Consider the following 14,050-nt stretch of genomic DNA (forward strand, 5'->3'; position numbering starts at 1 on the left):
AGTAGATGTTGTTACCAATGTGGTATCCTGCTAGTAATAGCTACTGTGAGCTGTTAGGGAGCATTTCAGCACTCCTTTTGAACGGATCTTTTCTGTACCTGTTAAAAGTCCTTTGGAATTGTTACAGCATTTGGGTGTTAGGTGTGGGTTGGGAGTTGGTTTTTGTTGGTTTTGGGATGTTTTGTTTTTGTTTGGTGGGATCTAGTTACTCCAGGGATTGGTTACCCCACAGAGAATGCTAGTCTTCCCTTAGGGTTTGAACTTAAGGTTCCCATGAAGTCTCAATTCATGTCCTATCAACATGTCTGTTTGTACCTCACTTCAGTAAATAAGCCATTTATTATGCGTAAAATGGTCTTGTGAGGCCATGACTTAAGGGTACTGTTTGCGGTAATACTGATGCTAAGGCGTATCTCGCTTTAATACTGGCTTAATGACTTCGATTACCTGGAACCTGGAGATGGAAGACATCCTTCTGCACATCAGCTTACTTGGATCTAGTCTTACGCTAGTAATTAAGGGAGAAATATCAGCTTTGGGGATTTGAGACTGTAGATCTAGAAAGCCAGGTAAGAGAACCCCTCTCCGTTGACACTTGCAACATGGAGATTTCAGCCACAGTTCCTGCACATAGTTCACTTATACCTGTTCAGATATTTCAGGAAAAATACTTGATCTTGCTATCACAGCTGCTTGGAAGTGCTTTGAAATTAACAAACTAATGATAATCCCATTCCAGGATGCCTTGCTATTAAAACTGCCCATGACCTTCATAAGTATCAGGCCTCAGCAGCCTGCACTCCCACAGGCTACATTGTAGCTTCGTAAAAGTGGCCTTAGTGAGGACACCAAATCCCTGACTGTGAACTTTCTATATTCAGGGGAGGCTAAGTAGGACTATGGCCTTTTTATTTAATTACAACTGAAGCTACTCCTCAGTTAGCTTCTACCTTCATGAAGGTATTGTGAAGTAGTAATTCTGGTTTCTGTCTCATATAGAGCTCATTACCTGGGTAGGAAAAGGTAAAATCTTTTCTATTCTAACTTGGCTCAAAGCTCTCCCATGTGGAGAGGTGCCAGTTTTGGCATTGACAGCACTGGATGCAGTCTACCAATCCTTTTTGCTTTAGCCAGAACAGAACAGTATACAGAAATGTAAGATTCATGGGTGAAAATACCACCTGAGTCAGGAACTGGAAGCTTGCTGAAAATAGATTAATTAAGCCTGGGTTTAATCTTAATACTTGCTGATTACATCTAGTCTTTCAGAAACTTCAGCTATGTAGAAACAATTAAGATGATAGTTACAAGAGGTTTTAGGGTTTACAAATGTTAAACCAAACTAATGGAGACAAATCAAAAGTGTTTATTTAGTGTAAAGTCAGAAATACAACATCTTTAAAATGTTCATAAGTTAAATGAAGGCCACAATAGTGGGATGTAAAATGGCATATAGATGAAATGACTACTATATACACACTGATGGATAAAATACCACTATCCAATCTTACAATACAAAACCATGATTTTAAGATAACTTGATCTCGGGAAATTGCTGAAGTCTAACAAGCGCATGCTCTGTTACCACTTGATCTCCTACAGTGCAGATGGAGATGTGCAGTGACGTGGCTGGAATGCAATGCAATCTTTAGAAGTCAAGTGCTTGGTGGGATTGTTATGTTGATTTTTTTTTTTTAATGCTCAAACCCTGGCCTAACCATGTGATCTCCTCTACCTGCTAGCAATTCTTCAATGAATTTAGCATTCAAGATAGGCAGTAAAGTGAGAGAGTAGTCCACAGAAGATTCAAAATTATTTTTAATGTTTACAGGACCCCATGACCCAAATAGTATCAGCCATTTGAGCCTTGGTGGATAAAACTTTTTTCATCATCAGGTTTCTTGACTCAGACTTGTAAACAGCCCTCGAGACCAATCTATTAGTGCTGTGTTTGCAATCGTTTGATGCTCCACTGAGCGCTGTACAGCCATCGTAAATGGGGAGAAATAGGAGACCCCCTTTGGGACAGGGGAACCTCACAATCTCAGCTTACACTTGATACACAGTAGTGCTTAGCTGCCAAGAAACTTGAGGTTTGAGAGGGATTTATTCTACTATTACATCCACTCATTCAGTTCCTGCAGCTTTATTTTATAGAATTCATCACAGCGAGGCTGAAAGAGATCCTTGAACTAGTGGTTTCCTTTTGTTAAAAGGTAAAGTACAGTGGCTTCATTACTGAAGAGGTTCTAGGTAACATCCATAAATAAGACTGCAATGCTGCAGTATGGCAAGATGAAACAGATGCAACCGAGTACTGCTAAAACTTACATCGTCGTTTGTTTTCAGCTTCTGCTCTCCCTTAATACTGATTACACTAGACATGCTGCTTCTGTGGGCAGTGCTCAAGACCTGTAATGGGGGCTGAGATCGTTTACAAACCCTGCTAACTAACAGCCAAGCCAGTAAAAAACAGGGCATCTTGACACTAGGCATCACTTAGAGCAGCTCAGATTTGAGGGGCAAAAGCCACCCTTGTTCCACTGTGGTTTTCTGCCTTAGATGTTTGCGTGCAGTGCCTCAAAGAGGTCCTTCACAAGCTCAGGCACTGGGGCAGGAAAATGGTTGCACTAAGGCCTGAAGCAAAGACAAGTTTGGCACTTCAGGAGGAAAGTAAAAGGTGGCAAGGAATGACTTGTTCTCAGTTCCTCACTGCAGATTGTTCACAATGAGCATGAGGAACACTTGGCTACCTGTTTCTGTAAAGCTTATTACTCTGTTTTTTATTTAACTCCTCATCACACAACTGAAAAACTTCTGGAAGATCATACATTGTGATGCTGTGCCTGATCATTCTTTGAGGAAACTGAGTGAAAATGGTTTGAAGCGTACATCTCTCAAACTACAACAACTCTGATACTGCATCAATTTGGTAGTTCCCTGATTAAGTTGTTTGTCCTTGGTCCTCTTCCCTTACCCTCCTCCTTCCCAAAAAATCTTAAGTGTTTTTCTATATCTAAGCCCTGCAAATAATGTCATACTGTTATTACTTCATAGAGATTCCTAACTGGTTTATAGGGTTTTGTTTAAAGTTGCCTTGCAGAGCTAAGGACAGTAATATATAGTAATCTAAATATATTTGAGGTGAAAAAGGTGATGCAATTAGACTCTGAATATTTTTTCAAATGAGGTTTCAACACAATATAACAACTGTATTATTTTGCTAGTCAAGAAACTACCCTAAGACCTCAAAGAGCGCCAACAGACTTTTGTTTAACCTGACAAACTGAATCCAATTTTTAACAAGATATGCTCGTTTTTAAAACAAAGATGAAAGGTTAGTAAGTCTCTACACTACATTTGCACATTGCTTAATCTTAACAATACACAAACTTATGTCTCCTGTTCATGATAATGTTCCTAATTCTGTTTGTCACCAAAGTTTATAATCTTCAGGTATCCAGTAAAGCCACAAACTAAGGTACTTTAGCTCATGTAGCCTATGCCAATTAAAACAAAAAAGACAGCAGCAATACAATGACATCATCTGTGAGTCAACCCTTACTTCCTTTTGCTTTTAGTGTCAGTTGTTTGGAAAACACTAGACGCTGACATCAGATTTTCTATATACTGTCCAAGAACTTGGTTTTCTGATTTCAGTTTCAAGTTTTCTTCCTTAACAGCATCTACTCGTGCTGAGAGATCTGCGAAGGTGACATTGTAAGAAAAATATTAGACACTATTACATACAACAAAAAATGTTCTATGTGCCTACATCAAACTATTCACACTTTTATGGCAATGTTTCCCGTGTTAAGGGATTATAAAACCCTGTGCCACTCAAGTTTTATCTAAAGGCCTTTTTTCCTATATTATTTTGTAGTACGGTATTTTGACAAACTTGTTCCATGAACTTACGGTTTGTCTGTATTTCTTTTCTTGAATTTTTGAATTAAGCTATTGCAAACTAAATTATTTAGAAACAAAAGTTCAATGATGACCAGACTGAAAGATGTATGGCAACTAAGCTTGGGAAGGTTAGCTTTATCACATCTTCTGCTTGATGTGTACTATAAGTCTCACATAAACATTATGTTGCATAAAGAGAAAAAAAATAGTTGAGACCTTGCTTATGTACGTTCAACTGCAAAAGTGACATACTTCTGGACACTTTGACTAAGGTAGGGCAGAAAAGTAAGGTTCTCTTCTTTTGCTTGTTATTGTGCACTTGTAATAAATCTGATGTGTCAAACTGCTAACCTTCAAGTGTGTGCTGCAGTTCCAAAACTTGGTTAATAAGCCGTGTTTTCTCTTCTAATTCCACCTGATTTTCAGCCTCAACAGCTGCAATAAATCATATGGGTTTTAATACAACCGCTGTAATAGCTGGAAATTATATTAAGTAGAAAAAATAACAATGGAGCACAAGAACATTAAGAACTTATACCATCCATGTCGGCATTCATCATTGTAGAATGGGCTCTTTCCACTTTTGGAGGGAGTATTCCTGAGAGATGCTCTGCTTAAAAGATGAAAAAGAGACAACACTGAGGCAACCGTTAATGTAACTGCCTTTATATTTATATTTTAGATACAGTTCTCTAATTGCTGTTGAAAAGCCAGCACTTAAGCCTAAGGCAAAACAACTTTTTTTTAACATTCTTTAATTACTTTCCCTAGAGCCTTACGTGGTACGTAAATATGATTCTTCAAGTAACTATGCTTCAGTTGACAAAAATAACTGATCTACATTACTGTCTAATGCATAAAATAACCCTGGGTTTCAATGATGCATTTGCTGCCTTCTCAGCGCCGATCTTTCTGGAAGTGGCTATTACAGAAGCAGAAGGGGCCCCTTCCCTTCCCTGGCCGCTCCTCTTCGCCGTTATCACGGGCAACAGTGTCACGGCCTGCAGGACGCAGGGACGTGCGTGTTTGCTTCGGGTGCCCCGCCACCCCACCTCCGCATCCCTGCCCTTCGCCGTAAGGCGGAACGGGAACGGTTAACGGCAGCGCTCGGGCGCCGGACGCGCTGCCGGGAAGCGCCGCCCGGTAGAAGCGACAGCACTGCAGAGCGCTTCCGCGCAGGACCCTCCGGGGGCCGCCGGCACCTCCGCGGCCCTACCCGCGCAGCCCGCTCTACGCACTCCCCCGCGACCGGACCGGCTCCGCGGCCTAGAGCATCCTCCCGACAGCCCCCCGGGCCCGGCCGCTCCGCTCCGCCTCCTCACCTGGCGCCGCGGCCGCCGCCTCCCTGCGGGCTGCGCCCCGCGCCCTGGCCCGGCTGTGCGCCTCCCCGCTCTGCGCCTGCGCCGCCGCCTGGGCACCTGGCCCTGCGCGCGCACGGGGCCGCGCCCGCCCTAGCCAATGGGCGCGGCGGGGCGGGGCGGGGGAGGAACATCCCCCCCGCCGTCCGCCCCCGTGGCGCGCTGTGTCTGTCTTGTGGCGCGGTGCTGCTCGCGCGGCCGGTTGCCTGTAGCAGTGCAGGGCTGCGCTGGGCAGGAAGGGGCTCCCGCGCGCACAACGGCCGGGCCTCGCGCCCCCTCCCCTCAGGCCGGTCCCCGCCCTGCCGCGAGCGGTGCAGGCGAGGCGGCTGAGGGGGTGCGGAGCCAGGGAGCCCGGGAGCCCTCTCGCGTCCGGGATAGCTTGTCCCGCCTCCCTCACGCGTTTTCTTAGTCGTACGTGGTCCTTTCCCCTTAAATCCCACTGAATTGTCGATAAAATAATGGAAGTAACCAGTAAGTACGCTATTAAGTTAATACCAGCGTTTTTCTGATAAATCCGTTCTGTGCTCATATACTAGTGCAGGTATTTAGAGCTGTGGTCCTCAACGAGGGGTTGCTTGCTCTGTGTTGCATTCAGAAGAAATTAGGAAAAGGCAGGTGTTCTCCAGTGTGTAACTCCTTCAACTGTAGGTAGGTTGGCAAAGCCTGAGGAAAGCTAGAGAAAACCAAGTGTGTGTGTGTGGTTGCAGTTAACTATCAGGTGCTCGTACCTGGAGCTCAGAGAGTTGTTTTCCCTGCCAGAGTCCAGCAGTGTTTACCTGCTCCAGTTTACCTGGTGAAACTGCTTCTGGCAGATCGATAAGCTACCTGCACAGCAGTGTCCAGATTAAGAAACCTGTGATTTAGCTCCTTGCTTCTGGGTCTTAAAGCATTAGCGATCACATCACACGGAAACCTTAGGTAACTTTGCATAGTTGCTCTCATCTAGTAGCTCTAAAGCAATACTCTTGTTTCTGTGGTCTTTCCCTGGAGGTGATAACCCTTGCAGAACATGCTGCACAGGGTACTTGCTCCCTTCGGACCTCACAGGACAGTCTATGAACCACAGTAAAGACAACACGCTAGACCTGAGTGAATTTCAGGGGCTTCACTGAAGTGACTGCACTGGATGGCCTGTAGTATCTTTATAGGTACTACATAGCTTGAACCATAGTTGCAGTGAAATATATCCATATTTGTATGTTGCAGGAATATGTACAGTTATAAATAAATAATTTGATGCTGTGTAAATAGGAAGATAAAGGCATTTGGGAAGTCTGCCCTCTACTGTATTTTTAATACACTTCAGAAAGTATGCATTTCTAGTATCTACATCTTCTGAGTGCCTCCACAATATTACTAGCATTGTGTTAGTAACTTTTTTTAACCTCGCAATCAGATAAATTCAGATTAGACTGAATGCTGGTCAAGTTATGAAAACATATTTTTAATTAGAGTCCTGCAGTCTGTTTGTAGTGGAAAATGTCCCTGTTATTTTCAGTTCCATTAACTGGTTTACTTAAAAGTATATCACCTTCTCTACAAAAGGTATTTTTTAACCCAATAATTCTCCTTAATCCCTGCAAACAGTCCTCTCGGGTGGTAGCTGGGCTTTAGGAGCTTGTTAGTAACTCTCTTTGTTGCTGTTTTTAAAATGACAGGTGCTTCTCACCTTGTTATGATCTTGTTTGCTGCACTTGCTATGTGGCAAGCCTAGTAATCCACAGGTTCTCTTCATTCTTTCTAGCAAGACAGTCTCCAGCACTTTGATTAATGGGGAAAAACTATGACCAGAATCTGCAGTTGGATACAGATGGATGGAGGGCTTGTTTACCTGATGAAGAACTTGCTGTGTTTTATACTATAAGGTGGTGGGGGACATGATTGCAGAAATTCCACTTTGCTTGCTGCATTACATTTGCAGTTTATTGTCTAAACTATCCCAAAATGAGCCAAGTGGGAAAATCCTTGACATTAAATTATGAGGCAGAATGGAAACCAGACATACTGGCTCCTATGCTGTCATAGCCAAAACAGAGTAGTAATGGCAAGAGTTGCTGGTTTACCTACTGTTTCCATTTTTGGTACGTATACTGTTGAGGGTTCATTCTACTTTGCACGGTTGTGGTTTCCGACCGTAGTATTTCCTTTTGATTCTTAACTCTGATGTTTGCGCTTGAGCACCAGGCTGAAACTCCTTTTCAGAAGTCAACCCGTGTGAGGTTTTTTGGGTTTCCTTTAGAGAAAATTGTCTTTATCTGAGCCTCTGCCATTAGCACTGCAGAGGGGCAGTCAGCAGAGAACCGATGGTGTCTTTAGTCTACATAGTGCTGTGTGTTACTAGGTTAGTGTTAAACAGTTGCACAGATGCTTCCTTAGGTTTGCACCCCAGTATACTCAGACATACTGGATCTCACACAATGCATTTTCCTACTGTAAGTGCTCAATATGAATCCCTTACCTTAGTATCTGAGATCGTGCAGCTGGCCAGTGCTCCTGAGGTCCAACGTTTAGAAGCTGTTTCTGTGTGACCTGGCTATGTCCCAGCTCTATCATGGCAAAATCCAGGCATGTTACTGTTTTTTCTTTGCCTGTCCTTCATCTCTTGATTTCCAAGGGCAGTATACCTAAGTGCTGAGCCAGCAGGGAGCAACCCCGCTGCGCACAGCCCAGGGATCAAGACTGTTGGATTGATGCCACCGGGTGCAAATTCCAGAGAGAGCACCTAGCTCATCTTGCTTTCCCTTAAAAAGTTTTGGCTTCCTAACCCTCCCTCCATTTTCCAGTGCAAAGAAGCCAACCCCAGGATTCTAAATATTTGATGCATTACGAGATACAAACAAACAACACAAACCCAACACACCACAGAAGAAAACCCACAGCCCAAAGTATTTTTATGAGAAATCAACCAAAACAACAGAAGCTTAGCTTATCACATGACTTACTTGTTTGTTTTTCAAATTCCTTACCTCTCCTGTCTTGCATTGGGTAATATATCATCAATTCCAGTTGTTGTGCACTTTGTATTTGAAGCTTTGGGGGATTTAGAGTATACCCCAAACAATAAGATTCCTTTCATAATGCAGAGAAATGCAGAGCGTGTCCCAGGGAAGGCACACCTATGCATGCATGTAGAGTAACCAAATAGTACCTTGCATTTTAGGGGTGTGCTTGGTGTCCCTTTGACTGGAGGAGGCTAATTCAAGCCCTGATATAACAGTTCTTTCTTTTATCAGCCTGTAGTATTTTGCTAACTTGCATGATAGAAAGTGTCATTTCTTTGTTCTTTAAGTTGTTAGAAGGGCAAGTCTTGTCTGGGGACTGTTCCTAGGAGAACCTGAAACAATCCTCCTAAAGAATGGCTTCTGCTTGACAGAGATCTGACAGCATTTACTTCTCTGTGGTTTCCCCACTCACTGGGAGGAGCAAAATTAATGGGGTAAATACTAATTACATGCAAGTGTGAGCAAATCAGTCAACTTTGCTATGTGGCTGTTTACTTTGAGTCTTTAGACCATGTAGCAGAAGGCTGAAAGACTAGGCACAACCTCTGTTCCCAGAGCTTTTTTTTTTTACTTTTGTTTACAAACTTACTGTGTCCTACTTTAGAGAACAAGTACCTTATTAAGAAAATTAAATAATATTCATAAATGCTGGAAATTGATTGCTTTCTCCTGTGGAGCAGCATAACAACTCTGCAGTTTAAAAGAAGAAATAAGAAGATTCTCTTTATTACTGGAAATTCTTGGACACTGCCCTAAGTAATGTTCCACCGTTTGGTTTATTAAACTGTTTTTATGCTACACACTAAATCCCTTCAGGTAAGTGGATTTTCTGACTGAAGAGTTATAAAGAGAGCTTGTAATTTTTAACAATGTGTTGGAGCTCCTGAAGTCAAAACTGACTTGGATGTAACTAAGAGCAGGTGCTAATCCCTTATTAATTAATTTTATATTTTCTAAGGCATTTGGTTAAAGCAGGGGAGGCATTCGTAATGTTGTCATCTATATTAAACATATAGGAACAACAGGTTTCACTTTACAAATGCAATTATCTATACTTACTTGTATCCTAAGTTCCAATTAAGCTTTCCTAAAACTAGCTGACGTTGTGGGCAAAAGGAATTAATTTATTCAGTTTCACTGAAAGAGCATTTTTTACTTAAAATAGCAACAATCTCCCTAGGATATAAAGCATCACTAATAGTTTACCTGAATGCATGTATGTGTACAGTTACAAAACTATAGGAGATAATTTTATTGTTCTGGACTCAGATTCTAAGTCATTGCTGCTAATGACAAACGTTTTCAGATTTTTTTATTTCTAAAACTCGAGTGTACATCCTGTTTTTTCCATGGTATGCAATGCAAACCAACAAGCCTTTCACTTCCTTTTTGGCAACGTTACAGGCGCTAGAGGTGCCTGTGTAAGCTGACTGATGACAGAGGCTTCACTGTTCACCACTAGAATAGAAATGTATTCTCCTTTTCATTAACAGAAGAAGGCATTGTATATATTTCTGAGATGAGTTTGCTGTTTGAACTGTGCTCTTTTCTCCTTTAACTAATTATTGCCACAAAGAAAAAGACAAAAAGGAATACAAATGGCTTAATTTTTTTTCTTAGCAAAGGTAGCTCACCAGACTCCTTACATCAAATCTTCATCATTTTGTTTCTCTGTGGAAACGACAGACTCTGAGAAGTCTTTTTCAAGTGATGTTGCTTTACACCAGATTTCTTTGCAGTTCTTGTTACTCTTTTTTGAGTAACCTCAAAAGGCTTTTGTAGCCTTGTGCACCTCCTTGTGCAAATTTACAAATACAGACTTCTGTCAGATGCAGAATTTGAGTAGTTCTTTGTTTGCACTTTTCCCAACCAAATCAAATTGTACAAAATGAGCAGCTATTTTGGCTTACAGTGGTCTAACTATTGTCTGTGTCCTTACTTATTGTGTGTGTGTTGGTAATGCCTTAGGCCCTGAATGAGACTGGGACCTCATCAGATCACGTAACCTGTGAGCATACAGTTGGGAAAAAAAAATCAGTCTCTTTAGAAAATCTACAAAAAGAAAGCCTTAGAAAGTCATATTTTTTTCTTTAACCCTGAAGAGGCCTGCCTTCTAACGTAACTGCATCCTATCTTTTGCAAGATTGTGCATGAGTGCAGATGTTCTCATTTCTTCTCTGACTACTAAAATGAATTTTTAAATAGACTGAGCAACTGAACTCTTTGCCGCTCTAGGCTGTGAATACCAACATATATGACATAATGTTGGGCTGTTAACAGTTTGATCCTCCTTGTAATCATCTACTATAGGTTTGTCACCAAATTTTGTGAAGGACTTTTTAGCAAGGTTCCTTAAAGCTTTGCTGGTAACTTAGTGAGATGAAAAACTGTTTTGCCTTTCTGTAAATTAGGCCTAAACGTTTAGAGGCTTGTATCTGCTTTTTGAAAAGAGGGGTTAATGTGAGAAATGTAGTCCTTAATGTTGGCTTTCTGGAAAGTGTATTTGAAAAAAAGAGTAAGAGAACTTTTAGGTTCTTTACAATGAAGAAAGAGAGCCTTGATTTACTTGTAGAACATTGATCAGAAGAACAATACAGAAATTTTTGCAGCTGTAGGGCAGGATCTCACTGTTTTGTTTTATTATTGGTTTAATTTCCTCTGGTTTTGTTTGAGTAGGTAATTTTTTTGAGGGAACTTCATCAAGTGCTATGAGTTTCTAAATCAAAGGGTATTAAAGGTGAAAATATTTTCACAAATGCTGTTAATGAATGCTTTCCTTGATTTCATATGCTTTTGATATTGCTATTAAATTACTTACCGAGAAGTTTCTATCTTGCTACCATTTTGTGTTCATCTTGATTTACATGGAAGTGATTTATTTTTAATACCTATGTACTTAACAAATAGAGAAACGCTGCTGTTTTGAAAGAGCAACAGCTATTAAATATTCCTGCACTGCACGCAGTTAATCAGGCTCAGTAACCCCTGTTGCTTTGCCACAATGGCTTTTCACTGTACTAAAGAAACTTTGATATGAAGACTGTATTCTGATTATACTTCAAATTGTATGTACATAGCATGTTGTTCTACTTGTCTGTTTAGTATCTCTTCCAGTACATTTTAAGAAATGGGGGGGGAAGCCTTATGCAATTACAAACATACTAGATTTCATTAAACCCAGTGCATCTTTGTGATCCTACTTAAAATTTAATCATGGAACACTTGCTTGTAAAACATCAGGTCATCCTCAGGCAAAGTTCACTTACGATCTTCATATTGCAAGTCTAGTTTTCTTACTCCTTGCTTGAACTTGCTGTTGTCCATCCTAAGGAATCTTTTTTTCTCTCACCACGTAAAACTTTTATCCTTCCTGCTCTTCTGGAATTAATATTCTTCTCCAGCCTTACAGTTACAGCTGTGAGGTCCGTTCTGTTAGTTTCTGTGCTCCAGAGTTACTGTAATTAGTCTTAACTTCAGCTGGGAGAGATAAGGAAAACTGTTTCCTACAAAGTATATGATAGTCTCTTCCTAGTTTAGGAGTAGGTTAGGAATTTTATTATACCTTTCTAGCCTCCAGGTATTGCCCTCTGGCAGAACAAATGGACCAGGGTTGTCATGTTCACCATGAATCTTACTATGTTCTCCCTCTATGCCCTCAAGCTAAAAGCTTGCCTGAAAATGTGACTTATTTTCAGTTACTCTGAATTTCTCTCTCTACTTTTGCGTGATTGTCCCCACCTCTCACTACTAGGAGAAAAGCTCTGATGTTGGTAGCAGATCTTGCATAAAGAAGTCTAGTTTATGGTCCTCTTTGTGTTGTGAACATGAGCTTTCTTTGACCTTGGGTGTGTTACTGCAGTCAAGAATCTAGTAAATTTAAGTGCTCAGTTTCTGAGGTGCAGCAGAGTCTTATTTGCACTGTTGCTGAGCAGCTGCTTTTATATCAGTGACATCTGTCAGGGCTTGGCATTGGTGAGTATACTTTGGTATCTGGTGCCAGTTGGTGCTTGAATGAGAGAGTTTTTAACTTTGTGCCTCTGTTTTCTCACATGTATTAACATTTTCCATGCTGCAAGGGTGCTGAGTATAGAGTAACAGAGGAGGCTAGTGGGTGTTTGCCTTCTAAAGCAAGCAACCTGACATCTTCCAAAGACTAAGCAAGCAGTATGGCAAAACCACCCATGCAGAATTGTGGAGTCATCCCTAACTCATCTACTTCTGGATGCCTTGCAAAGACTGGACAATCTTGCCACTGTATGCTACCCCTCATCTGTTCTTGCCATGTTATCAGCAATGCAGCAAGTCATGAAACAGTGTCATAGGAGACCTTTCCTGTACTGTTCTACACCTTGCTCCAGAGAAAGTCAGATTCACTCTCAGGAGAACCCTTCATCACTGCACAACTTGGGCCAACGTCTGCCAGTTTATCTTATTGTAAATAGTTCGGGTCAACCACATCTTGATGTCGTTAGGCTATATGCTGTATAAATGAGGTGCATTCAAACATCTAGTTCAGCGCCATCACACTAATACAAAATTGCTAGAAAATTGTGTTCTAAAAATAAGATGAACTCCATGTTGTGGTTTTTTTCAATATAGGAGGTAAAGATAGCATGTATAATAATATTCTGTACTGTAAAAAAAAAAGGGGGGGGAGAGGGAGAATAGGACTTGTATTATTCATTAATAAGCAATCCATATTTCTAGCTAGTGTAAATTATCACAGCTCTATGGCAGCCATGCTGACATGATCAAGTCGATACGCTGGCCATACCTTTCTAAATAATTTATTATCAATTCATATTAACTCACTTCATTTTTCTAGTGTGTAGAACTATCCTACTTCCCATTCCAAATAATTTTTATTCCATAGGCTAGAAGGGGGGAGGGAGAAGGGGGAGGCAGTCTTTGCTTTATAGTTTCTTTTAAAACAATTAAATGCTTAATAGTGGGGATTTAAATGGATCAGCTTATTTCCATTACCAATTAATTTGCATTGCTTCTTGTGAGCTCTCATTAGAGTATGTCAAAGAGATTATCGTTCCATATTCAGGAGGAAAGGCAAGCATTACCTGTATTTTCTTTGATTGTAGTAACTACTGAGTTAACGTTTCTGTAACTTTTTCTTTCTGAACAGTGAAAGGCTATATGTGCTCAGATAACAAACATATATCACCATATGCTATTATGTGAAAACTGTGGTAACCTCCATAACCCCAAAATCTCAATTCATAACTAATCACAAGGCTTATTCAGCTACACAACTAGAAAAGTTTACTTGAGAGCATTGGCTAAAAATACATTGTACCTGGTAATTAGGATCTACAGATTCGTGTGTTCACCCAATACTGTTATTCAGCCCATGGAATTTGTATTGTATCAGTAGATTACTGTAGTTTCTTACCTGAATCATCTGCCAAAGAAATGTTGGTGAAAGTGCCATCCTCCTCATCCAAAGGTAATTCCATTTTGCTTCCTTTTTTCAAAGTTTTTGAGACGTGCGTTAAGCATGGCAGTTGTCAGCCATTTTTCAGTGCGCACGTGACTTCTCTGGTTAAATCTTTAATGAGTCCAACACACAGGTGTTATCGGATACTCTTGGCAACTACACACATCTTACTCTGTGTGGTATCTCATCTGAACCTTGAGCTCTTTCCCGGAAGTTGTTAAGCTAGAAGGTTTCTGTGTTCTAACTGCTTTGGCAGAGACGTGCTGAGTAAACACTGTTATTGCAGGCTCTTTCTGTGAAAGAACTGTGTATTCACCCTCATTGGTTTTCTT

The 14,050-nt window shown here is 41.0% G+C and overlaps 1 protein-coding gene across 4 annotated transcripts; it reads right to left on the reverse strand.

Moving 5' to 3' along the window:
• Nucleotides 1-1,350: 1,350 nt before the first annotated feature.
• On the reverse strand, nucleotides 1,351-13,808 carry SCOC (short coiled-coil protein). 4 transcript variants are annotated; one of them, XM_054825084.1, is made up of 4 exons: nucleotides 13,674-13,808; nucleotides 4,448-4,519; nucleotides 4,261-4,344; nucleotides 1,351-3,704 (listed from the first exon to the last, which is right to left on the reverse strand). In XM_054825084.1, exons 1-4 carry the CDS (start codon nucleotides 13,735-13,737, stop codon nucleotides 3,562-3,564), a joined length of 363 nt encoding a protein of 120 aa, XP_054681059.1. In that variant the 5' UTR covers nucleotides 13,738-13,808; the 3' UTR covers nucleotides 1,351-3,561. The 4 variants fall into 4 exon arrangements, with proteins under 4 accessions (XP_054681059.1, XP_054681058.1, XP_054681056.1 ...); XM_054825083.1 differs by having other exon boundaries at nucleotides 4,448-4,522; nucleotides 13,674-13,752; XM_054825081.1 differs by lacking the exon at nucleotides 13,674-13,808 and adding an exon at nucleotides 5,232-5,446 and having other exon boundaries at nucleotides 4,448-4,522.
• Nucleotides 13,809-14,050: the final 242 nt, after the last annotated feature.

The sequence above is a fragment of the Grus americana genome, chromosome 4 (genome assembly GCF_028858705.1).
Source record: "Grus americana isolate bGruAme1 chromosome 4, bGruAme1.mat, whole genome shotgun sequence".
Taxonomy (NCBI): Eukaryota; Metazoa; Chordata; class Aves; order Gruiformes; family Gruidae; genus Grus; species Grus americana.